At 35.3% G+C, this 27,351-nt stretch overlaps 1 protein-coding gene across 1 annotated transcript; it reads right to left on the bottom strand.

Annotated features, from left to right (window-relative positions):
- Positions 1–131: 131 nt before the first annotated feature.
- On the bottom strand, positions 132–27,351 carry lovit (loss of visual transmission). Its single transcript, XM_089106856.1, has 7 exons — positions 27,193–27,351; positions 21,218–21,388; positions 20,424–20,499; positions 17,549–17,760; positions 11,750–11,880; positions 8,210–8,384; positions 132–809 (listed from the first exon to the last, which is right to left on the bottom strand). Exons 1-7 carry the CDS (start codon positions 27,349–27,351, stop codon positions 579–581), a joined length of 1,155 nt encoding a protein of 384 aa, XP_088962982.1. The 3' UTR covers positions 132–578.

Genomic DNA, 27,351 nt, shown 5'->3' on the forward strand with positions numbered 1-27,351 from the left:
GTTTAAAGCAGGATTTTGTTTTTCGTATTAAAAGAAATAATACCAATTACAAAAAAATTGATGAAGGTGAATATAGGATTCAAATGTTAAAGTGGTAACTAATACCAATGACCATGAATATCCTTTTTTCAATAAATAAAATATCATTGACCGATAAAAATGAACCCTTTTAAAAAACACGTATTAACCCTATTTCAAATAGATTCCTCTTCCTTCCAATGCTGTCACATAGCAAATTCACTGTAAAAAATGTTGGGTTGGAAGTTTTGCCCATGCTGAGCAAAACTATGAAACACAAAACATAAAATGCTATAAACTGAAACAGAAAGTTTAATTCTTGTAAAATCATAAAATAGACGTATCCCCCGAAAAGCTCATAAATCCATTTTGACACATCGATCTATTTTAGAGCTTGCCTTCATGGAGAATTTGATATTTTTTAGCTTTTTGAATGTAGTCTTTGTTGTATGCTACACTAAGACAATTGGAAATCAAACTGCAAAAAGGCTGACATTTTTATTTCAACAACAAGATGGATAGGAACTGTACAACTAATATTGCTTACCAAGACTGTATAGTTACAGGTCTAAATACATAACTTGAGACGCTGAAAGAGATCCACAGAAGCTTAGGACACTGGCCGCAATAACAACTACAGTCGTGCTCCCAACAGCGCCAATTATAGACCCCATAAAAGTAGACAATAGAAACTGTGCAAGAAAAACCATACTGCTGACAACTGCAACGTCTGTCCCAAGGCCTCTGATATAGATGTCTCCTTGCCTTTCACCTTGTGTGGAAACTGAAAACTAAAAAAAACTATTTTATGCTTTTACTATCAGAAAAAAAAATTGATTCCACATGACAAAATTCATCCTAAGCAGTTTCAAAAGGTTGATGCAAAGATTACTAGAACCCAGATTCAGGGTTTCATCATGAATACTTAAACAGTAGATTCAAAATCTTACACAGTAGATTCAAAATTTTATCTTTATTCGAATAAATTTAATTGAATTGAATTGGCTGAGTTGCCTTATTAAATTCTTCAGCCTGAAATTTGGAACGCTAAATAACTAATTAATTTATTTTCATCTTTATCAACTAGGCCTCAGACAGAAGTTTAGCTTAGAACAATTTGGAAAACAAATTATACATTAAATGGATACTGTATAACTGTCATGCATTCAGCATGTCATGCATGCACCAAGGCCGATTTACGAATCTGGTAACAGTAGTTGAGGGGCAGCCTTGCTAATAGATAAAACAATTTATGTTATTTTTAACTTTTATATGTCTTACTTCGATGTCATACATGAGAATGGATATCTCCCTCAACCCTAATCTCACACCAAAGTTTAGTATTCATACAACAAAAGTTCGAAAATGAGAACTTGTTTTGTTCTATTAACTTTATTTAACAAAATAGGATTTTCTACATTTGAGGGAGGGTGCCATCCCCATTAATTCCTTTTTACACTGAAGTCTACTTTTTATCATACTACTTTGATGTAACAACCGCCTTTTTTATCCCTTTCAAAATGAAAAAAAGGGGCTGGACAGCAGAAAAGGCCATAGCAGAGGAGCTCCTCACCTTCCATTCACTTTCCACTCTTAAAAAGGGCAATAAAACTTTCATTTTCGATCCAAAGAGCCTCCCCCCTTCCTGAAGTTTAAAAAATTTAATTTGAGGCTTACGGCTCTTTACCTATTGCAGCTCTATTACGCTTCCTCTGATAAATGTCATTTTAGTTCCCATAAATATTTTTCGATAACTTTAAGCCAAGTGACAGTGTTGAATTTATGCTAAATAGAATTTTGACCCTATTGAGGACAAAATTAGTTCTTTGCGGCAGAAAATGGTATAAAAACAACTTTGCTATCGTGCAATTACTTTTGTTACTTGAAAGTAGCCCTGTAATTTCAATTCATATGTCAGCCTGATCACCCTGGGTAAAAAAAAAGGAAAAAAAGCTCCCCGACCATCCTTCTCAGGCACAATAAGAGATTAATGATTTGTATACAACATCTTGAAAATTTCATTGTGTGCGAAGTTCTCAGACATCTTGAATTCGAAAAGGTCAAGTTCTCTTAGGGGCTGGTTTTTTTCCTATTTCTGAAATTGCATAAGTTTTCTTTTGTAATAAATTTTGAACAACGAATTTAAAGGCAATGAACTTAGCTTATCTGGAACTATGAATGAAATCAAAGTTGTTTTGCTATGTGAGAGCTCTGGTTTAAATTTGCTATGTGAGAGCTCTGGTTTAAATTTAGCACGCAGTGCAAGTGTTTAAAGACTAAGACAGGTACTACCACCTGTTGCAGTCATCGGGAAACAAGCCGAAACTTCGTACGGACCGAATCAGTATGTCTATGATTAAACTTGGATTCGAAAATGACTGATCAATTCAGAAAAACTGTTCTGAACTTGGCCCTAAGCATTGTCATGAGCTCGGAGTCTGTTGGTGCAAAATCAATTTATGTGTTCGGAAAATCGTAGAAAGATTTAAATATACTACTATTTTTACCAATGCTAGAAGCCGCTGAACATCTGGAGCCGATAAGTGAGACATAAAGATTCGATACAGTGCAATCAGTTAGATCAGGTGACTAAGAATGAGCTTTTCATTGATACCTTAATTGATGTTCTGGTTTATTGAAACACCAATCATTTTACAAGTAGTTTCGGCTACTCCTGTTTCTAAAGTCAACGAGATCTAGGGAAGGCATGATGACCTTTCAAAGAATGCGACAATTTAGCCAAACAGAAGTGACGCCACCAATACTCCTGCACAAATCCAAGCTCTTACATTTACTGTTGCATACGAACTGTTTTACCAATCTGGATTAGCTCAGTGCCTATAAGGACTATGTCAATAGATTGTGTTCCAAGGCTTAAGATAAAACTGTAGAGCGTAAAATATCGACTTCGGGAGAGAAACTTAATGGTAATTCAAATGGTTCAGAGGACAAGATTTTCGAAAGTACATAAAAGAAAAGTACCCGTATATCTCAACAAGTGTGAAATCTCCTTCTGCACATAGATACTCCTGCTAATGACAATTCGAATGGGGTTGGATCTTTTGTTGCGTCGAATCGGATATTCTAAGAGAAAGTCTCCCGGCTGCGAAAATTTTCTAACACTGAAGGTTCATGAAAGTGACAACAAGATTTGTATCTGTTCTTGATTAAACAAAAAAAAACTATTTTTTTTAACTGAAAGTAAGGAGCGACATTTATACTTGAAACGATCAGAAATTATTCTGTATATGAAAGGGGTTGTCCCCTCCTTAACGCCTCGCTCTTTACGCTAAATTTTTTTATCGTTCTAAAAAATAAAGTTGTGAGAAAGAGTCGAACTTTAGCGTAAAGACCGAGGCGTTGAGGAGGGGATAGCTCCTTTCATATACGGAATAATTTCTGTTGGTTTTAAGTTTTAATGTTGCTCCTTACTTTCAGTTAAAAAAGCTTGTTTTTTATATTTAATTTCTGAAAGTTCTTGAATTAATACAGGTTTTGATTTTTGCTCACCGTACATAAATAATTAAAAATAAATTTGCATATTAATTTTACTTTTTTTGTCTAAAAGGCTTTCTCGAAAGTTGTTTAACTTTATTTACGAACGTTTTTATTAGTAATAAATGTTCGTAACTTACGATATAACTTACGTAACAAACTTCTATATTTGCATATTTTTATTACGTATATTAGGGGGGGTTCATCCCTTGAGTCAATACCTCACTCTTTACGCTGAAGTTCGAATTTTTTTCCAATTCTTTAAGAATGATCCCTTAATCACAAAGGCTGTTAATTAGAATAAATAGCTCTTACGAAAGTACTAAAATAAACTTTAGCGTAATGAGCGAGGTATTGATCAGGGAACGAAGCCAATCATATACGTAATAGTTTCTTTTCGTTTTAAGTTTTGATGTTGAAAAGTTTTTCAGTTGAATTTTTTTACATAATGCTGGGAAATCCGGCGCCACCTTCATAGCAATGTCCCTTCCCCCATGAAAACTTCCTCCATGGAAAGATTCTCCCACGTAACCCTCAACCCCCCCCCCCCCCACTACTGAAAACATTACCCCTGAAAACATCTGTATAGTTCTCAATAACCAATACTATATGTAAACATTGGGCAAAGTTCATAACTTGCAGCCCTTCCCACGGGGACTGTGGTGGATTAAGCCATCCTCAAAGAAATATTTATTATAATTTTTGACAATGCTGAACAAAATGGCTGTCTCAAAATTTTGATCGGGCGACTTTGGTAAAAATATGAGCGTGGAATGGGGCCTAGTTGTCCTCCATTTTTGCCCTTCAGCATAAAACTCTGATTCTTTTGATGTATCTATTGGTATCAAACTTCCTTTTTTTAGAGTTTCGGTTGCTATTGAGCCGAGTCGCTCGTTACTTACAGTTGAACAAAATTCCTTCCGATCAGTGTGGATTGTGTAACAGCGTCTCCAGAACGGACTTTCCCTGCCGAGAAAGAAAATACTGACCAAGACCACACTGCCTTTCCATCATAAGAAACAGGAGAAGATAACGAGGAAATTTTTGAAGACAGTGAACACAAGCGAAGCGGACATTTTGGCTATATATACAACAGCCGTTATCAGTGAAAAATAATATAAACAAATGAAAAGAAAAGAAATATACTCAAATCTTATTGATGAAAATTGTAAAACTGAAATTATAATATAAATTTAAATGAGTATTAGCATCCTCAACTGACATAAATTCTGCCAAAACTGGCAAAATTCATTCATAATACCTGAATTGATTAAAAATTGAACATTTCCAATTGTAATATTTGCTCTTCTTGCTGCTAATCTTGTATTCCTTTTGGAAACGACTTCATTTTGATCGGCTTCTTATTCTATTTTATTCTCTATTAGATCATCTATTATAAATAATTTTGTGCATATAATTTGAGTATGTACTCAGACAAGTTTATTTTAGGGATGTATGATTATTTAAATGTCGTTTGATTTCAATTGACTCACTAAGAATTTGTTTGATTCCTAGGTTATAACAAGTAAGAATTGTTCGGCAAATAGTAAGGAATTGTTGGGGTTATTAAAAACGTGGCAACTTAAAGCTAAATGAAAAGATGTTGAACTGGTATTAAAATTTAATGCGCTTTCTGTACTTTCTTTGTGCTGCTGTGACCGTTTTGTTTAAGTTTTTGTGAGTTATACCAGCGTAATAATTTCCACAGTTGTACGGTATTATACTTACCTCCTTTGATCAGTAACTGGGATTTTATTCTTAACACAACTGAGAAGATTAATAATAGCTAAATTGCTTTCGAAAATAACAGGGGAATTGTTTTTTAAACCGACTTTTTTCATCTTTGAAGTAATTTTTGAATGTGCGGGAGGTAAACCGTGCTAGTGGGTTTGTTCAAATCATCAACAGATATGAGACTTGAAGATTTAAGAGAATGTTTTTTTAATATTTGAGCAATAATCGAGATAATAGTTACTATTCCTAAGTCAGCTATGAATAGTAATTTTTTCTCACTAGCCAGTTTTTTTTAACGTGTTTTAAGTTTTTGGTTACCATAGCCGTTGTGTGTTCTTTACTAGATTGTAGCTACTGCTATAACCATGATTGAAGGATTAATACAAAAAATCGGCAAACCATGTCCAAAACGTATGCCTCTGACAAAATCCAATTCTTTTTGAATATATGGTCATGAACAGATATCAAGCACTTGATAGACGCTAGATATTAATCCACCTCTTTTAATCTTTGGAGGACGGTTAGATTTGAACTGATGGTATCGATTGTTTTGCGTAGGTTTTCTGTAAACTGCGAAATTGAGCTTATTTTTACTATGCATAATCAACGCTCTTTCTGTCTCTGTAGTGAATTGCAGAATTCTATCGTCACTGTTTGGATGGTTAAGAAAATCTTTAAGTTCATCTTCGCTATAATTCCAAACTGATACGACATCACCCATTAAACATCCCCAAAACCAATGCTTAGGAAAACACGTATCAAGCCCCAATTTTCAAGACGTTCAAGGTAAATATTTCTAAGCAAACCTGAAAGAGGGGATCTCATGGGAAGACCCTTTATTTGTTGATAATGAGAATCTTGAAACTGAAAATGCATGGAATTTTTGTTACATAGTCTCAGCAAATTTAGTAGAACATCAAAGTCAAGCCCTATAGTGGATTTTACGATTAGATGTGAAATTGTTTTCAATTTTGTGTTATAATAAGTGCTCTGATTTTGAAACGTTGATACTTGTATACATGAAAATTATGCTAAAGCTGCTTAATATGTGAAATAAGAAAAAAAAATGTCCTCGTTATCTTCAATTACTGTATCTGAGAAAGAGAGTTCTTTTAAATGATAGTTGACGATCTCACATGTATCACAGTTTAAAGTGTCATAAAATAATAAAAGATTGGTAAAGCTGCTGCTTGACATAGATCTGACTTCTTCGATTTAAATCATAGCTGTCTTATCATAAAATATAAATTGTTTACTTACGACAGCACCTATTCAGGTGATACTTTTCTGTGCATTGCGACAAACTTGGCTCCCTATTTAGTGTTTTCAAACACTAGCTATGCATGCGTTTAGTTCTAGTGTTATGTTTTAAATGATTTTTTCTTGCTGACTTGACCCCGTTGTCTTCTGACTAAATCCTCCAGTGTCAGCTGCTTTCGCCGCTCATGATTTCCATCTCTTAGGCACCCAATTTTTACGTCCTTTACTCCCTTCAATTTGTTTCTTCTTCTTTACAGCCTCTTGAACTCCTGGATTTTTATTATGGAGAGTGGAATAATAACAAGAGTCAATTTTTAGAGCCTTAATAAATTCCATACTGCAAAAAATTCGCACACTGTCAGCTAGTTATGTAAAATGAAGTATGTCTGTTGCTTGATATGTATTTTGCGTAGATATGTCTTACATTAGAGTAAGAAACCTATATTTCCTCTCGAACGTAAGCTTTTGGGTATCAATGAACATCAACCAAACAATCCAAGCCTAATCAAAACATGAAGAAAACTCAGATTCTCATTCTATCATTGGCTCCAGTGTGATAACCCTCAGCCTCGTTGGGTTAGCGATTTTGCTTTTCTGCAAAAGAAGTCATTGATAGAACTGTCTTCCCACTTGAGTCTAATAAGTCGAAGATACGTCCAAACGCGCTCGTCAGTCCCAGAATTCTGTTTGAAAAATATGTCCAGAGGCACAGCTTGTGTTCTTCTGTTAGTCAAAGTTATTACCAATTTAAAGTGTAATTCATGTTTTACTGCCAAAATTTCCCCGCCTGATGTTTTTTGTTCCAATTGTTTTCTTTAATATTTTCCTGTGCTGATAAATTCTGTGTTTGAACTATTCTACTTAAAACAGAGAAACGTCCTCTAGTGTTCTTAACATGAGGATTCCTCATATCATCCTTGATAGTAAGTTGCCAGTCAGTCACATTTTTCTTTTGATGCAAATGAATTTGGCAAATGACAGCCAGTGGCGATCTTTCAGCCATTAATAGTTTGCGCACAATTTTTTGCTACGATCCGTTGATGTTCTATTAACGTACCAATCCAAATTGCAACCTCATATTAGCTGTGTTTACGCATTTTACTCTGGCCTCTCAGCGTGGACATTGATGCGCGAAAATTGTTCGAGTCGTGAATTCCCATCCCTAGGCTACTTCAAGCAGCGAAACAAGGGGTTATCGTTTCCTGTACTAGATTTGTATTTTCATTCCAAATTCTTGCTAGTGCTTTGTGTATTTCCAAGGTTGATGCCCCCAATTTTCTTGAAATGTCAAGCATTAACTTGTACCATACAACCCGGGTCCCCAAATCATTCTTGTTCATAGCCCGTCAAGGCTATCAACTAGTTAATAAGGTTTTATTAACTGTATTATAGCCGTCTGTATTGCGAGAAGAGGGTATTCTTTTCTTTAGTCAATGCTCCGTCTTTTTTTTCATAATAATATTTCAAGTAAATGAATAGAAATAGGATTTTTCTGGGCAATTCGAAGAAAAAACAATTACTGAACAGAATCGAGTCCAAAGTTCTTAAAATCTTACGAGACTTATATGAAATAAATCGACTGAACTATCCAGAGTGGCAGAGGTTACTTTAAAGCGGCTTAGATCAAGAATTGTGATTAAATCAAAGTAAGGCTGTCTTCTAAAAGAAAAGAGTTCACATGATTTAAATATCAATAACTTACCACTTGATTCGCATGATAATGTGCCACCAGAATGTAAGGCATAGTGAAGAGTGTCGAGTACATGATCCCGGCTGAACAGGAAAAGATTATAACACCAACTTTGTGTCTTGTTGCTGCCATTAAAACCATTCCTAGGCTATACACAAGTTGTCCTCCCATGTATACTGATTTGGCCCTGAAAAAAAGTACAAGTTACCACTTGGTTAAAAAGAAAGTTTCATATATTCGGTTAATAATTTTTTGCTTTTCCGAAAATCCACAAAGACAGAGTTTCATTAGGACTGCAATAAAATCATCAACAGAAAAAAAGAAGAAAAGTTTAAACTAGGATTTTGCGAGCAGGGTTTTCATCGGGATACAGGGTATCTGATTCAACTATTAAAATAAAGTTCATAGAAAATTGAGCAAGTTCAATAGCCTTTAACAAAATCTCAGAAAGTCTGTTAACTCATTTAGTTGAAGGTATATTTGTCATTTTTCATTGAAGTCTCAGGTTGTATTTATGTTTCTTTGTATTCTCTTTTCAGTCCTCCGCTTCTTTCTATTTTTTTAAGTGGCGAATGCCACTTGGTTGATTGATCATGCTTGCTGTCGCTTATTTTATACCGCATATTTCATTGTGCATCATTTTCGTTTGCACTTAATTTTGATGCTCGATTTTGCAAGTCTTCTAAGCGCCAATTTTGTCGTGCACTCCTTTAGTTTTTGATACGATTTGATTCTCATTGTGGGTTATCATCAACACGCGAATTTCTTTGTGCATCATTTTTGTTTGGATTCTTTGTGAAGCTCGTTGTCACATATCTTCAAACCGCAGAAGTAATTGTGCTTAAATTTCGTTCATCACTACATCAGACATTTTTTCCATGCCTTTTGCTTTAGATTTTTGGATTCATTCATCATCTTGTATAATGTCGCATGACACCATAGATAGCAGAAAACTTCTTTTCCAGCTTCTCTCCAGTAATTATTTTCGCTTTGATTACGTTGTCATATAATTCAGTAACAACCAGGCGTATTTCATTGCACATATCCTTTTAATTACGCATTGGTACAGTTATTGTTTTATTCTTTAGTTTTAAGTCATAGAATAGTAAATCAGCAATTTTCATTAAGTTAACAAATTCTGGCATGAATCAAACTCCTGCTTTCTGTTTATTTTCACTGAGTTTTAACTTTTTATAGGATTTGTATTCGCCTAGGAGGATATCGACAATCTAAAAAAGTAAACTTTATAAAACATTTTTCTTCTGTTTTAAATTATGGATACGTGATGATTAAAACCAAAAATGACGCAGAATTCCATTTTACCTTCGAATCCGTTCTGTTTTCTGCGGCTGTGGTGCTTGTTTTATGTCAATTTTTTATCGTTGTATTCTTATGAAGATCCTATTTTAACTGTAAGAACAATTTTTTTCTACTCTCTATTGCTGTTATTTTTTTTACATGCAACATGATAATAATGGGAAAATTACCATGCCTAAAATTGAGCCCAAAAGCCATCTGGTAACTTGCCAAAACTTCTAACCATACATTAAGACAGTCACCAGAAAAACCATTTAGTTTATTTTGATACAGAATTTACTGTTCTACACTGGCTTTAGATAGATAATTTATAAGTGACTGAACCAGAAAACCGGTATTTCACATCTACAACTACAAAAAACAATAAAACACTAAAAAGAGAGAAATTAACACAACAAAAACCAGAAAGGAGAAGAAAAAAAAGACTATGAACTAAATAATAAACATATCACTTTAGAAATCAGCTATGAACATTGATCAAATTGGGCCGTATCAATAAGAAATTGGATCACTAGAGAACGAATAAGTTTACAAACACTAAGTAAATATAAATCGAACGGAAATAAGATTAACAACTCATTTAAACAATTTATCAGAAGTGAGCGAGGGAAAGAATAATAATTACTTTCAAAGAGGACACGATGGCCATTTTCAACACTACCACACGAGCTGAGTGGAGTGTCACTTTTCCCAATTCTGTGTAGGAAATAATTTCGGTGGCTATGTCCAGTTATAAATTGGGTTAAGTAAGGAGACGGGCTAAAATTTTTAAAAGACAAAAGATCATCCTTATTACGAAAAAAGTTCATCATCCAGGTACTGACTGAATTCTCAAACCTATTATAACATTTATGATAAATTGCATTGGTCAGAACGGAACAGGGGACAGAAAGAGATGGAGTGGCAATCTTCTGTATTATAATATCTGTGCCCAGAAATTGAGCAGCTATTTCAGCAGTAAAGGTACTGTGACCAGCAGAATGGTGAAACAATGGTAATAAAGGGGGGGAAGTTGGGCCACACGTTAGAATTATTTTTATTGAAGTAACGTAGCATACGTTACACCACCGTATAAATAGCTCAGAGTCAATCTTAATTTAGGACGCTTTTATAATGACTAAAACCACTTTGATAGCCCAGAGTTAACGTTGATATTTGTTTAATTTTAGGGATAGAAGATTTTGGTTATCTGGGTAGGAATATTGCCTTCGGATTATTTGGCTTTCTTGGGTAGAAAGGTTGTTAATACCCTGTTACCAAAGCAAATATGCCAAGACCATGTCCTTTTTTCCAAAGTTTCAATTTCTAGGGGGTTTTTTTCTAGGTAATTGCACGATGATCTTATTTTCCTTGCATGTCAATACCATCTCATATGGTAGCTTTTTAGTAATGAAAATGCTGACCGAGTTTGATTTCTTTCATTTTAAGTATTTATTCAGCCATTGTGCCTAAAACCACGACCCATTTAAACTTCCCAGGATGAAATGTAGAGTAGATCCAGCCAGAGATTTTGAATAATAGTTGTATTATTAGTTCCTTTGGACCGACTGGTAATAAAGGTAGGAAAGATCCAGCCAGAGATCTGAACAATAGTTGCATTATTAACGCCTTTGGACCAACTGGTAATAAAGGTAGGAAAGATCCAGCCAGAGATTCTGAATAATAGTTGTATTAGCAACGCCTTGGGCCGACTGGTAATAAAGGAAGGAAAGATCCAGCCAGAGATTCCAAATAATAGTTGTATATTAACGCCTTTGGACCGACTGCTAATAAAGGTAGGAAAGACCTTGACCAAAGACCAGAATCAGCAAAGCACTACTTCTTTTAAGAACAATGAAACAGTTCTATTGATTCAAATGGTGTGATTAACTGGTGGTTACTTTTGGTTCTTTGACCCAAAAAAGGGAAGAAAGCCATAAAAACTTTCATGGAAGATTTTATCTTCTTCAACAACCTTTTCTCCCTCCTTTCTGTCAATTCATAACTTTTATTTGGGCTAAACAAATTATTGGGAGACACTTAAAATAAAGCAATTGATCTCTTCACAGATTGGCCATTAATATTAGTCTAAGTAAATTCTTTCACATTTTTAGCCCTATAGTGAATTGAAAAAAAATTCACTGGCAGAGTAAATTTAATATATTTTGAATCTTTACGGTAAGTTGAAGAAATTATATTTTGCAGTCTCTGGCCATAGACAAAGAAAAATATCTAAGAAATGAATTGAGTACATACTTAAATCTTTTGACAAGTTTTTCAATTATGCAGGAGTATAGTGAACACGAAAGGGAGTACATAGCCATTCCCCAGCAGCCAAAACGAACGCCTTCTTCATATAGGGTGTGTTTTGATGAACCTTCGGGAGCCTGAAATTTCAAAGGGTACATTTAATAATTACCGTAAAAACAACGAGTATAATAAAGTTGCTAAAAGATTCCAAGAAATCAAACAAGGCAACACTTTATAGAAAAAAATTATTTTTTTCAACTCTGGAAAATAGGGAAAAGGGTATAGATGAGGAGAGTGTTTTCGATTCACTGTAAAAAGCATTCATTTTACCTTAGATTTTAGTGGCCTCCTTACTTTCCTCAAATACCTTTAGATTTTCTTAAATTTCCTTAAGAATTTCCTTCCTAATTTTCTTAATAAGGCCCCCTCAAATTTCTAGCTGCTCCTTAATTTTCATCAAGACACCTTCATATATTATCAACAATAGCTTAGTGTTAGTAGCACAAATTGAAAAAGCATGAGAAAATTTCAAAATTTAAAGCAAAAAACATTGTTTGATGGAAACCCGCAATTTTAAAACCTCGAAAAAGAAGGGAAGAATAGAGAAGGTACAGAAGGGCTACTAAATAAAAATCTAGAATATCACAGCTATAGATACCACAATGTGGAAATTAGTATCAATTTAGTATCACTAGCCAAACCACATTACCAATATTTTGAATTGTAGAATTTCCGTAGTAGAATCTACGAGTGAAAAACAAAGATATATACTGAACCTTCTTCGATTTTGAAATAAAAAGTCAAATATGTAAAGTACGACATTTATTACAAGAAATGCCATTCAATACTGGTATATTATTCGTAGTATTTTGCAGTATGTTGTTTGTAGCGTTAGGTAAGCAGGGCAAGATTTAAAGCTTTGACGCTTCTAGGCCCAAGCGTTTTTGCTGCTCAGTTTTGTGAGATTTTTGTGGAAGTTCCCGAAAATTCGGGCATAGTAGAAGCACTGAACAGAACGTGACTGATGAGCTAAAAGTCATGAAAGAGAGAGGAGATACCGAACTCTCACCTGCCATTCTTGAGAGACAGCTGACAGGCTATAAGTGGCCATGGAATTCCTGTGTTGTTTTAAAATCACTTTCCTGTGAATAGGCAGCGCGGCAGTAGAGTGCACCTGGTACTTCGACGACAAATCACATCAGTCTAGTTTTTGCTAAGAAAAGATCACTCAGTGATAATTTATTCCACCCCCTGGCATTGTGTGACCCTTGGCCCGGGCCTAGTGGGCCTATTGGTAAATCTGGGCATGTAGGTAAATTAAGCGTAATACCCAAGGGGTCCTTGTTATCACTAACAATGAAAATTGGCTACAAAGCTGCTTAGTAAAGGAGTCAGATGTTTGGAATTTTTAGGTGGCCATAAATTTGAATAAGTCTGTATCTTTTTGTCAAATGAACAGTTTTTTGTTTTTTTTGTTGCATTTTTTTCTGTGTTTTGCTACTTCAAGAATAAAAAGATAATTGAAATACGCATAAACATTCTCAGGCAAAGCTTTGTGAAGAAGAATTTAATATCTTAGCAATTTTAATAAAGTTTGATGCTAACATTGTTTAGGCATAGTTTTTCATGCACTAAGAGTAGTGGATATTTTTTATTATCTAGAAGAAGTACAAATATACAAATTACCAATTCACGGTTATGCCCTGCTGTCAGTGGGAATAGTTCCAGTTTCAGTGATTATACTCTCATCTGTGCCTATTGCCCTTTGTGCCTCAGGAGGCAATCAGTCAGTAGGAGTGGGAATGTTGAAAGAAAACAACTTTAAAAAAATGCTTGGTACGACATCTAGCTAAAAAGGTAATGAGATATTTGCTAAAAAGAATTTTTAGTAAAGAATCTTGTATTTTTAGAAAAAAATACAAGATCGCAAACATGATAAAGCAGTGCCAATACATTGGGAGAATTTGCTAGTCTATAATTTCTTACCAGCAAAATGCTAGGTTTTATTTACCTTTTTAAGCTACACATGTAAATAGACTTGACTAAGACAGAGTTTGTTGAAAACAGATTTTGTTTGCTGGGCAGTTGTAATGATAGATTTAATTTGAGTACAGCTTTAGGCATGATAATTAGTGAATAAACGCAAAAGCATTTTCCTTCGATCCCAATGACCTTGAACATCTCATTCCATAAGATAAGATAACGTGTATTTTAAGCCAAAATATAGCCATGAACACAAACAACATACAAGATTAACAAATTACAACACTCGTCACAATAATAAAGAAGAAAAAAACTACTCTCTTCTTTTTACAAAAAACTGCTCAAGATATCTTGCCACTAGACAAATAAACTGTGGCAACATAATCTTCTAGACATCAGGAAGCAGCAATCCATCATTCCTAAACAAATTTTTCCTTACCCCCAAAAGACCTCGACAACGAATCAGAAAATGCTCCAAATTTTCCTCCTCTTCTTGGCAAAGAGGGCGAGCAAACCTGTCGTCAGGGACAGTTTTACTCCTTTCAAAACCTTCAATCTCGAACAAATTGGAAGGAAATTAGATCGTAGCTGCACCCAATAGGCAAGGCATCTAGCCGGTAAATTTAACTTAAAATAGAATTCTTGCCATATAGTATCTTAATCTCTTTATAATATCTTAAAGTTTCTGAATTCTTGACCTCCTCACCCCATTTCTGTATCGTCTGGTCCTCCAGCACCCGCTTCAGTTGGTCCAAGGCCATCATTTAGCCTCGCTCTCGCTCTTTACGCTAAAGTTAGACTCTTTCTCCCAACGCTATTTTTTAAAACAATAAAATCTTTAGCGTAAAGAGGGGGCGTTGAGGAGGGGACAGCCCCTTTCATATGCGAAATAATTTCTGTTCGATTTAAGTTTAAACGTCGCTCCTTACTTTCAGCTAAAAGAGCTTGTTTTTTTTTATTTAATCACTTTAAAAGTCAAAGATCTTTTCCTTCGTAACTGAAGTAACTCATCATATGTAGCCTTCAGTAGCCTATCACTGGGTAGCTGTACGACCCTCAGCCAAAATTTTATCCTTTGGACCATTTTATAACTTTTTAAGAGACCAAAGTCAAAGCAGTCGCAGATTCGGGATTTTTTAAGGGGGGGGGAATAGGCTGATCCCAAAATTTTTTTAGGGGGGGGCAAAATAGGTTGATCCGATAAACTTGCGTTATGAGCAAGATTAATTGCCGCAAACTTGAGTTAATTAAGTAAATTACACTACTTTAGACTACGCTAGAGGGGTGGGGTGCCCCCTCTTCTCCCCCTGGATCCACCACTTAGTCCAAGGTATCCTTTAAGAAACAGAGTATAAGTCATTCTGTGCAGCCCGTACAATCTCTTTAAATAACCTAACTGGACGCTTTCTAACTGGGCAGTGTTCTCATGTCCCCAAATCTCTGCCCCGTAATGGAGAATCAGCAATATCTTAGATGAAAAAAACTCTTATGCAAAGACAAATTCTTTATTCCACTAATTTTATTCAGGAAAACTAAATATGTTGCAGCTCTTCCCCTATCGAACACTTGTTTAATATGGGAGCTCCATCCACCATTACTTTGGAAAATAAAACTAAGATACTTTATTTTTTCAACTACTTTTATTTTTTGTGCTCCAAACACAAATATATTTTTCAATTTTTTTTTCTTTTACTAAAAGTAACCACTTTAGTTTTCATAGCGTTAAGCTGTAACTTTTTCATTTGTAAATATTCCTCAATTAAATCAAGTAATATCATTAGCTCCCTTGCCGACTTCGCCACCAATGCAGTGTCATCCGCAAATAATAGCAGCGAAAAATTAATTTTTCCAAGACACACCATTGGAGCCCACTTTTTCCCAAAAACTCCGCCATATCATTCAAAAACAAACCGAATAGTCTTGGGGACTTGGTGTTGCCTTGCTTTAGTCCTTTCTTAACGTCAAACAGCCTAGAAAGTCCCAAACCTGTGACCCTGACCATAGCCTTAGTCCCTGAATACATACTAACAAATAAACGAATAAAGCTGAAAGGTAGACCTACATCTGTTAAATACTTTTCAAGGAGACCTCTATCTACATTGTTTAGTGCCTTTCTTAAGTCTAGAAACGCAACATACAGCTTATTTCTACCTGATCCATACTTCTCTATCAATGCATTTAACACAAATGCTCTATCCGACGCACTATACCCTATTCTGAAACCCCCTGTTCCTCTTTAATTGTCCAATAACCCTCCAATCATTCATTCAACCAATTATTCAAAATCTTTCCTAAAATTTTACCAAGTGCAGGCCCTAATGCTATCAACATATAACTACCATGATCACTAGGACCAACTTTTCTGAAATAGAGGTACCATAATCGATACTCTCCATAGAGAAGGCCATATACCACTACTTATAATTCTATTGAAAATACTCACTAAGACCAGCAAAAAAAACAGCCAGAAACCTATTTAACAAAACTGCTCGTATGCCATCCATTCCTGGCCCTGATCCTCCCTTCATCTTCTTAACAACTTTCCTAAAATCATTTGAGGTTACATCCCTCACTAACTCATAATCTTTTTCGTTCATCGGAGACTGCTGAGCAAAACTTGGTTCTTCACTGTCTAGACCACTAGACTCTTCTTCTATACTGTCAAGAAAACTAGGCCAAGTATCAGCTTCGGGGATTTATATTTGGCCTTTTCCTTGTCCATTTTCCTGCCTTATTCCTCACCAAAATTGCTTTGTATTCCCTGCTATATAGGCCTTCTCTATCTCTTTCTGTTCCACTCTAATTTTCTCCCGTTTTTTCCTCCGTTTCAGCCTATTATATTTTCTGCCCCTTTCCTTAAACCGCAAAAACAAACTCTGTCTTTCTTCCTCTACAGAGAAAGCATTCACTAAATCTAATAACTCCTCCAACTCCTTTTTAAGAGAACTGACATTCATCATAAAAAAAACTAGTTTTACTTTTCATATGTGGTTTCTCTGACACACGAGCACAATCGGAAATTACAAAACCCAAATCTTCCAAAATTTCATCAATATCTCTTGTTTCATCATGGAGATTCTCAACTTTCTCAATTATTTCAGGCCTCAAAAACTCCTCGTTCATCAACTCCAGCTCCTCTTTACTCCATTCTCTCTTTAAACACTTCCTTGAAAAACAGCTATTATGAGTATTATGAGCTATTCATTATCGTCCTGCTCCTCAGGTAGTTTTCAGTAGTTCTCATTGAGCTATTCATTATCGTCCTGCTCCTCAGAAGTGTTATTTTGTAGTTTTCAGTAGTTCTCATTGAGCTATTTACCATCGTCCTGCTCCTCAGAAGTGTTATATTGTAGTTTTCAGTAGTTTTCATTGAGCTATTCATTATCGTCCTTTTCCTCGAGAGTCTTGTTTTGTAGTTTCCAGTTTTCTTTACATTTATTTCCGATACTTCTCTGTGTACATTTATCGATGTAAAGAGTAAATAAATAAATTTTTTTATTATTAATAGTCAAGAACACGTAGGACTTGACATCCTAAGTTAGATAAAGATAAGATTGTAAGGAATTAGTTTAAATTTTAGGGAGACTGGGCACTGACAAGATCAGGAAACTTAAAAAGGGCGTGATACAGAACTGTTCTTAGCTACTTTGTCAACAAGACAGCCTAATACTGTATCTAGTTTGTCGTTTTGGTATAAAAACAAACAAACTGAAAATAGCTTTTGAAAAAAAAAATGCCTTCTCTTGCCTTGCCCCATAAAATATATATTAGTGCTATATCTGAATACAGTGCTAGCAGGCCAGGGGCAATTAAGAGACTTACCGATGGGTCCCCATTGAAAACAGCTTCTCCAACGAAATCAGTGAAGTACAATGAGTAACAAACCAGGGACATCCAACAAAACAAATTTGTTAGACAGAGTATTCTCATGCTACCAGGCATATATAAAATAGACAGCATATATTCTTTAAGGCTAATGTGACCTTCTCGGACATTTTCTGCTTCTTCAAAGGCACGCCACCGTCTGAGGGCACCTAAAAAAACAACTCACAATCACCGACATAAAATGAAAAACGAAAAGAGATTAGCTCAAGGGGTATATCTACAGGGAAGAAGGGAAGGGGAATGATTCCATAGCAGACATTTGTGTCACAAAAAATGGTGAAAGTGTGAGGATAATATGGTCGTTCAATGGAATTAGAATTTATTGGAATGGAATTAGAGTTAGAAATCTCTGGGGGATTTTTACGTGGGAGATTTTCTACAGGAAGAAACTCTCCATGGGGGTATCATCACCAGGAGAATTCTCAAAGGAAAATTTTTTGGCGAGAGAAAATTTTTCCATTGCGGGGGGGGGGAGGAGAGATTTCAGGGGAAATTTTTCACCCCGATGGATTCCCCCATGACCTGAAAAAGATCAGAAATTAAACAAGTTTTTTAAATGAAACTATGCCAAGGAGTATTTTTCAGGCGGAATTGTTTGCAAGAATTTTTCTAGAGGGAATCTGTATCAAGTATGGAATTGTTCCGGGGCAATTTCCTGGGAGGACAGATTTTACGTGGTAGGAACTTTCTATGGAGGAATTGGGGGGATTTTCCATGTAGGGGGATATATTTTCTGGGATTTTTTGAAAAACAATCAGAAATTAAATAAAACGAAGTTTTTTCTTCTGAAAAAGTCTTTTCCTTCTGTTCTATCAAAAATAGTTCAAATCTAGCATTAAAGCAGGGTTTTGGAGTCTACTATTGCAACTTAATTACTCCTTAGTGACTTGCACGCTTGTGAAGAAACAATGGAACACAGTAGGCAGAACGATCTAGTGTTCTTAATTCTGTGATATAGGAGTCAGCATTCGTTTTGGTATGGGTGAGGGCAAAGAGCATATCACATCTCTGCTTTTTTAATTTGAGACAATTCAACTTCTGAACTAGAGAGGAGTCTTAGAAATTCTTGCGAACAGGAAATCCACCAGAAGAGACATACTTGAATAAAAAAAATGAAAGTCGATGACAAATTTTAGATTGCCTTGGCCACATATCAGCTTCTTGATAGCATGTACTTTCTTGACAAAAATTTAAAAAAAAATTATCTAGAAAAGCAGAAAAAGAGTTTTTTAAATACCTCTTTTCTTCATTTATACTTTTTTCTTTTGGGACAAAAATCCTCCCCATTTTTGCATAAAATAACAAAAACTATACCTTCATCGTCTGTTCAGCATTTTAATGATACTGCCATCTATATATTCAGTCCTTGATATTATAATTTTTATATTTTCATCTATATATTATATATTCATCTATACATTCTGTACTTCTAATTTTGTTCTTTTGAATTTTTAGTACTTAGTACTCAAAAAGAAAACTTAGTACTTAAAAAGAAAGTAAAATAATTGTTCAAATTTTTCCTTCTGGAGGTTAGTAGCCTACCTGATTCTGTTCTGTGGATGAAGAAGGATCCTTTAATCTTGTCATTATGACTTATGCCAAAATGGATTTTTACAAATGATAAAACTTTGCTGAATTAGTATCCTACTTGTGGTTTTTTGGGATTCAGATCAGGTCGTACTTTTGCAGGTAATAGAGGAAGAGGAGGGCTAAATCTGGGCAACCAGGACGTCTACAATAACGAGTTGTTAGATTAAATAAAAAAAAAACTCGTTGAAAGTGACAACTGATTTCCGTGCTGGGCATTTAAGGGTTCAGGTCAGAGTTGACCTATGAAGAAAGAGAGTATCCTGAAATTCTTGTCATCAGAACATCGAAAAGGAGATCTTGTTGAATCTCTACCAAATAACTATTTATTCTACCTATTTATCCTATTTATGCAACTTCAGGGTTTTGGATTAATCCTACCGCTTCAGGGAGTACAAGTATTTTCCTCAAATTATTTTCCCTAGCAAAATTGTGGCAAGTAAAAAAGAATCGCTCTAAAATTCCTCTGTGTTCCTTAAATTCTTTTTTCTAAATTTACTCAGTAATGCTGGAAATCCACTCAAATGGAAGACATCCTATTTACACCATCTTATATGAGTAGCGATTGGATAATATTTTTCCTTTTTCATGTTATTGAAGTTCTTGTCATTTTCATTTTTATTGCAATCATTTTATATCCTTACTAAGTACTCAAAAATTCAAAAGAACAAAATTAAAAGTATAGAATGTATAGATGAATATATAATATATAGATAAACATATAAAAATTATAATGTCAAGGACTGAATAATATAGATGGCGGCAGCATCATTAAAATGCTGAATGGACGACAAAGGTGTAGTTTATGTTATATTATGCGAAAATGGGGAGGATTATTGTCCCGAAAGAAAAAAGTATAAATGAAGAAGAGGTATTTAAAAAATCTTTTTCTGCTTTTCTAGATAATATTTTTTTTTAATTGTTTGGTCAAGAAAGTACATACTATCAAGAAGCTGATGTGTGGCCGAGGCAATCTACAATTTGTTCAAGTGGTTGTTCAGGCAACTAATATAAGTTCACTTGAACACTATTTGAGTCTCGTATACACTAATCAATCACCCTCACTGGGTGCGTTTTCTACGTATATAATATTAAAGTCATTAATGTTTCAAATTTGAATTATCCATGTTCAATAGCTTAAGGGCGCAAATTCAGGAGTTTTCATGGAGCTGTAGAGCTTTTCTGATCTTAATTCAGCATCTGTTGAACACGGGTAAGTTTATACCAATCCTCAGTACCTCTGTATTTCCCCCTTTCCCTGCGAATATTCTATAAGAACTTCCTCTTAAATAAGAACAACCCTAAATAATTTAACAATAATTCAACATGAACAACACTAAATAATTTCTTAGAAGTCGATTGAATATACTAAAACGTGCAAGATACCGTAATCTTTGGTCAAAAGTAAGGTCAAGATTAGAGAGTCCCGTATTTTTTCTGACCAGATGATTCATTTATTCAGATAATATTCATTAGTATATATTTCTTTTAGTGCTCTCTGTCGTATGTTTTCTCTGTTGTCTACACTTAATATTGCCAGGATACTATAAAAAATCACTCGATCATGTAACTTAAATGCATAAGCAGGTTGGCACATAAGTCTCCTTAGCATTTTAAAACTTAATTTGTTATTGTAAATGAGCGTAATTTATTAATTTGTTCCCATTACATAGTCAAAACATTCAAATGTTATTTTGTTTATGCATAAAAAGTAAAGTCACGTAATGTGATGCAATCACATGTCGTAATCAGGGATGTGGTTAAGTCATCCTTAATGCTACACCGCATATTTACAGCATTTCCAGGTGTATGAACTGAACGACCTCTTTCGGGTCAAGACCTATCCTCAAAAGAAGAATATTCTTGAAAACGCTTTATGAAGTCAATATTTAACTATTAAACTTAATTTAATAATTTGATTTTCTAACTCTGAAAAACAAAATCAAAATTAATCTTAGAAAAAAAATATTACATTTTAAAATAGTAAAGTAACTTTGGTGCCACCCTGTAAAGTAATACCTCTTTTATTTGTTGAATTGATGAGTTTTCTTCGCATTTAGCGACAAAACCATCGTTAACAATTCCATTAATATCAGCTACTTTATACGTATCTTTAGTGCTACCATAAGTTTTCGTATCTTCGGATAAGAGACCATCTTCTGCGGACAGCTTGGTGTATTGCTGATTTTCCTGAAAAGTAAGTAACATAGATAATTAGAATGCAGTCTGGAAAGCTCATGGTAGAGAGACACACTTTAGGATCAGTTTTTATTTTGTTTCAAACGCCGACAAAGATATAGGAGCCCAGTGATGACTTTTCTTTTATGCGTACTTATTTTGATTCTGCCAATAGATGATTAAATTTTGATTGTTTAATTGTAATATTCGTCTTCTATAACTGATCAATTTTACGTCTATAAATGTTTAAATAGTTTTATCAGTAATAAAGCTAGATTCAGACCAAACCTGTATCTGAACCATCTCTATGAATAATTAAATACAAAAAAAGTTTTTTTTAGCCGAAAGTAAGGAATAATATCAAAACTTAAAGCGGACAGAAATCATTCTGTATCTCAAATAGGCTGCCCCCTCCTAAGGCCTACGCTCTTTACGCTATTTTTTAGAATTTTAAAAAAGCTTCTTATTCCAATAAAATGGTCCTTGTGTTTCAGTAGTCGTTTTTAAAGAATTTGGACAGAACGTCAAACTTAAGCGTAAAGAGGGAGGGATTGAGAAGGGGGCAGTCACCCTCATAAATAAAATAATTTCTGTTCGTTTTAAATTTTAATGTTGCTCTCTAATTTTGGTTAAAAATAATGTTTTTTTATGTATTTAACTTCTGACCTCTTTTCAAATAATGCTGGCACAAACAATTCCTCTATGGAATATCCCTCCCATCGTAAAATCTCCCATCCCCCCGAAAAATTTCTCCGGACAATCCACACTCACTGGAACCCCCCCCCCCCTTGATAATTTCCTACGGGCAATTCCGCCTGGAAGATTTTCGTTACTTTCACTTGATAAATGACTTTATTTAATTTAGTTTCTGAACTTTTTTCAAATCAAACCGGAAATCCCCTCCGTGGAAATTTTTTTAACAAGAATCTCCCCATCCCTAACGAAAGTTTTCTCCCGTGGAAAATCCCTTCAGGGAGAATTACTCCCAACGAAAATCCCCCACAGGGAAAAAATCACCCAGACAATTTCAGCCCAGCAAAAATTTCCCCCGAAAAATTGTCTCGTAACGAACCCACATGTAAAATTACGTCAGCCAAAGAGAAAGTAAGCCAAACATAAAGAATTCTGTATATGAATCCTGGAAAATTCCCCCGTGTAAAGTTTCCCCAGCAAAATTTTCCGTCCTCTCTAGAAACGTCCCTCCAAATGGAATTTTCTACCGTGTATCCCCCCCCCCTCCTCCCTTGAAAAATGAGGTAGAACTTTCATAGCTTACAGCCCTTTCTCAAGGGGCTATGGATGTCATGTCACCCTAGAGGCATGCTTGTTGTTGTTCGGCCTTTTGACTTTATTGAACAAAATGGTTAATCTTAAAATTTTAATCCGATGACTTTGGTGAAAACAGGGTGTGGGAGAGGGGCTAATGACCATCCAGTCCTTTTGGTCCCTTTTTAAACGGACACTGGAACTTTTAATTTCTGTTTAAACAATTCCACCCTGTTTTTCTAGGACTATTAGTTCGATACAGTCATCCCTGAGAAAAGAAAAATAAAAAACAAAAAACTAACATGCATCCGTGATATTTATTCTGGCAAAAAATACAAAATTCCACATTTTTGCAGATAGAATTTTGAAACCTTTACAGTGGGATTATCTGATATGGTGAACCTTATGGTGTGTTTTTCAATAAGAATTGTTGAGTTTTTGGTGGAGTTTCCCTCCTTTTTAAAAAATTGGCATATTTTCTCTAGCTCTTAGCTTTTAATAGGTAACTATTTGTGTGGTAAGGTACGGGTGTCACCACTTATTGGTGCAAAAATGGTGCTACCACTTACTGGAGGGAAAACCCCTGATGGTGCCAAATACTATAATGGGACGCCAACGCTTACCACAAAGGTTCTGTAAATATAGGGTTTTTTAATACCCAATGTACAATATACCCTTCCCCAGGGTATGATAACGAGATCAAACGGTCAAATGGCCAAACTCTAAGGCCAAGGGTGCACCCAACCCAGGTCACCACTAAAATATCTAGCTATCTCCTTCGAGGCCAGAAGGACCCCACCCCCTCTGTGGATATGATAATGCCGGTATTTAGCGTAACTCTTTTCCTACCCTGTCTGGGTTCCTGAAAAAAATAGTCTACACAGCTGTAGAAAATAACTTACTTGTAATTTTCCAAAAAGTCACACACATATATCAACTCTGAAAAACACAGTCTCTCCCAAACGGGGTCTCAATGTAGACTAACTAAATAATATTCGTTCTGTACACAACCTTTTCATAGGGGTGGACCTTCGCTTGGCCCTGGCCAATCCTCTAAATCAACATCCAAAATCCATTCTACTTTTGCGTAATTTTGTCTTTCAATGGCCCAGACCCGGAAGACCAAAATAGAATTTAACTTCAATGCTTACGTATTGCGAAAGAATCTAGCTTAGCAACCAGAGTTCAACTTATGATTGAAAATTATCTTGTAGGCAAATATAATTACAGAAAGGAAAATAGGTCATTTATCTGAAAAAGAAAATAAACAAGGGGTGGAACCCCAACAGTAACCTTAAACTTAAATTAATTTTACATATTTGGAATCACTATAAAAAGCCAATCCATTTCTTGTACCTATTGTTATCAAACGTCTTTTTTGACTTTTGGTTACTATTTACTACTACTACTACTACTAACAACTCACCGCAGCACGAAGCCACCTAAGGCCAACACGTCTACACACGCTCCTCCTCAACCCCAATCTATTCAAAGCCTCCCTTTTTACACCCACCAACGAAGTTCCCAGGTCATTTAAATCTTTCTTTATGCCGTCCGCACACCCCAGACGAGGACGGCCTGCGTTCGGTTTAGCCCTAGATGGTTGGCCGAAAAGAACAATCTTCGGCACTCTGTCATCCTTCATCCGCACAACATGCCCCAACCACCTCAACCTTTCTTTCATTATAGACCTAGAAAGCGGTATTGAGCCACATTTTTTGCATAGCCTATTGTTTGAAATACGGTCAGTCAGCAGGGTACCCAGAACAATCCTTAAGCAATTTCTCTGGAAAACATCTAGCAAATCTTCATCCGCTTTTCGGAGCGTCCATGCTTCAGAGCCATATTTGACCACTGTCATCACTGTAGCTTCTAAGATTCTAATCTTGGTTTGCAGACTTATCTTCCTATTCTTCCAGACTTTTTTTAACTGTGAAAAAACACCCTGAGCCTTGGCTATGCTATTTTTAACATCTTCACTGCTCCCACCATCTTTACTAATAATACTACCAAGATAAGTGAAACTGCCCACCTGATCAATCTTTTCATTACCCAAAGTCATCTTTTCATCTTCACTTATTCCTAGCCTTAGTGACTTAGTCTTCGTAACATTAATTTTCAAACCAATACTAGCACCCTGAACTCGCAAAACCTCTAAAACTTCATTCATTTTGCTCACACTATCATCTAGGATAATTAAATCATCAGCATAATCCAAGTCCAGGAGACTTTTTCCTACCCATTTGATTCCGTGGTCTTCCATTGCCTTTCCTGTGCTCCTTAAAACAAAGTCCATCAAAATAATCCATATAAAGGGGGATAGAACACAACCCTGCTTAACTCCTGATTTAATACAAAACCAGCTGCTAACCTCATTTCCTACCTTAACCGCAGCAGTGTTATTCTCGTACATAGCACTAATCACTTTAATGTATTTGTCTGGTATACCATACAAGGATAAAACCTTTACTAAAGCTTCTCTATCAACAGAATCGAACGCTTGCTCATAATCTATAAAACTGAGGACCAGAGGTGTTTGAAAACTTAGGCACTTCTCAATTATTAACCTAAGAGTGAAAATTTGGTCAACACATCCTCTACCTTTTCTAAAACCGCACTGCTCTTCTCTTAAAACTTTGTCTACGGCATCTCTCAGTCTAAAAAGTATCATATTACTAAGCAATTTGCTACCTACAGAGACCAGACTAATGCCTCGATAATTACCACACTCACTTTTATAACCTTTCTTATAAAGTGGCTTAATTAAGGTTTTCCTAAAATCGTTAGGTACTTCCCCTTTTTCAAAAATCATATTCATAATCTTCAATAACTTATTTCTAACCTCAGAGCCACCATATTTAAGAAACTCATTTACTACCCTATTAGCACCTGGAGCTTTATTATTCTGTAGTTCTGTTAGTACTGTTACTAATTCCCCTTCACAAAACCAATCTTCCTTCACCTCCAAGGTATCACAAACTTTTTCCTTTTCCTCTGTAATTTTTTCCTGCAACACTATCTCGGTTAAGCAAATTCTCAAAATGTTTGGCCCATCTCTCTTTAGCTTTGCCTTATGGCAAATTTCCACCCCATTCCTATCTTTAACTGGGACAAGTCCGGATTGACTACTACCTCTCAATTTGCTAACATGCCAGTACAATATTTTACTATTATGCCGTCTAGCTGCATCTTCTAGATCCTCGGCAATTTTATCCATGGCCTCAACTTCACACCTCCTTAGTTCATATTTCAATGCTTTCTCCACTTTCTTTACATTTCTTTTGTTTTCATGTGATCTATCACTCAGATAATTCTTGTACAAGTCATTTCTCCTTTATATTAAACGTAAAGCTTTTTCACTAATAATCTTAGATGCAGTTCTCGCTTTCTTCCCTAATACACCTTCAGCAACTTCACAAATTATTTTTCTAAAATTATTCCAACCATCTTCCACATTATCAAATTTTAAACTCTCAAGTTTAGTATTCAACTGTTCCTGGAAAGTTTCTCTCAAATTCTCATCGTGGAGTCTACTAACATCATAACTTCTCGGGAGGTAATTACCCTTCCGATTTTTCAGCTTGAAATTAACCCTTGACACTACTAGATGGTGATCTTTACTTTTAACATCAATAACAGCACTCCTATATACCCTAGTATCTTGTATTGATCCTGCCAGTCTTCAGTTTACTATAGCATAATCAATAAGGTTTGCTGTCTTACCATCACGTGAATACCATGTTAGCTTATGAGCAATTTTATGACCAAACACCGTATTGGTTATAACTAGATTGTTATACCTACAAAATTGCAAAAGTCTGTATCCATTACTGTTTTCTTTTCCTACACCAAATTTACCTAAGCTGGGATACCATCTATCCTTATTTCTACCAACCTGGGCGTTAAAATCTCCCATCAATAACATCATATTTCTACCTGGGACCTTGTCTATTTGCTCCTGTAACTGTAAGTAAAATTCATCTGAGTCACTAGTATCTACATCAGTCGGTTCTGCAGGGGCGTACACTACTATAACTGATACCTTGAACTTTCTAGTCATAAAATGAGCAATTAGTGTTCTATTATTAATACCTTCCCAGCCTAAACAAGACTTAGCAGCTTCCTTATTCATCATGAGCCCTACTCCCTGTCTATGTAACCCATCCCTCCTGCCTGAGCAAACAAATTCTATATCACCTATTTTCATGCTTCCTACCCCTGGGATATGAGTTTCTATAACTCCTAATAAATCCAGTTCAAATTGTCTGTATTCATCAGTCAAAATGTTAATATAATAATCATTTTTTAATGTCGTAACATTCCAAGTTCCAATTTTCATGTTCTTTAAATCATTGAAATTTTTTTCGCCTCAGGAAAAGCAAGGATCCCGGATGGCCGAGTTGTTCTGCCAACTAGTGTCTGATCTGTCATTCTAACAGAAAAGACGACATAAAAGCCTGGCAATTATTAAAATTGAAAATCATACAAAATCTACTGGAAATATACTTAACACCCAAACCAAGAAGAATAGCATTCAATGATAAACTTACCCTTTGCATGTTTTCTTCAGCTGCATCATTAAGGTCGTCTAGAGGAATTTCTTGAAAGCTGTACAAAGTACTCAGTACACATGCAATAAATATGGCAGTAATGATTGTAAAGACAGCTCTGACGTGGCCTCCAAAAATATACCCTATAATTTGAAACAT

Source organism: Artemia sp. Qi Xiang Cuo, chromosome 21, assembly GCF_049724085.1.
Source record: "Artemia sp. Qi Xiang Cuo chromosome 21, ASM4972408v1, whole genome shotgun sequence".
NCBI lineage: Eukaryota > Metazoa > Arthropoda > Branchiopoda > Anostraca > Artemiidae > Artemia > Artemia sp. Qi Xiang Cuo.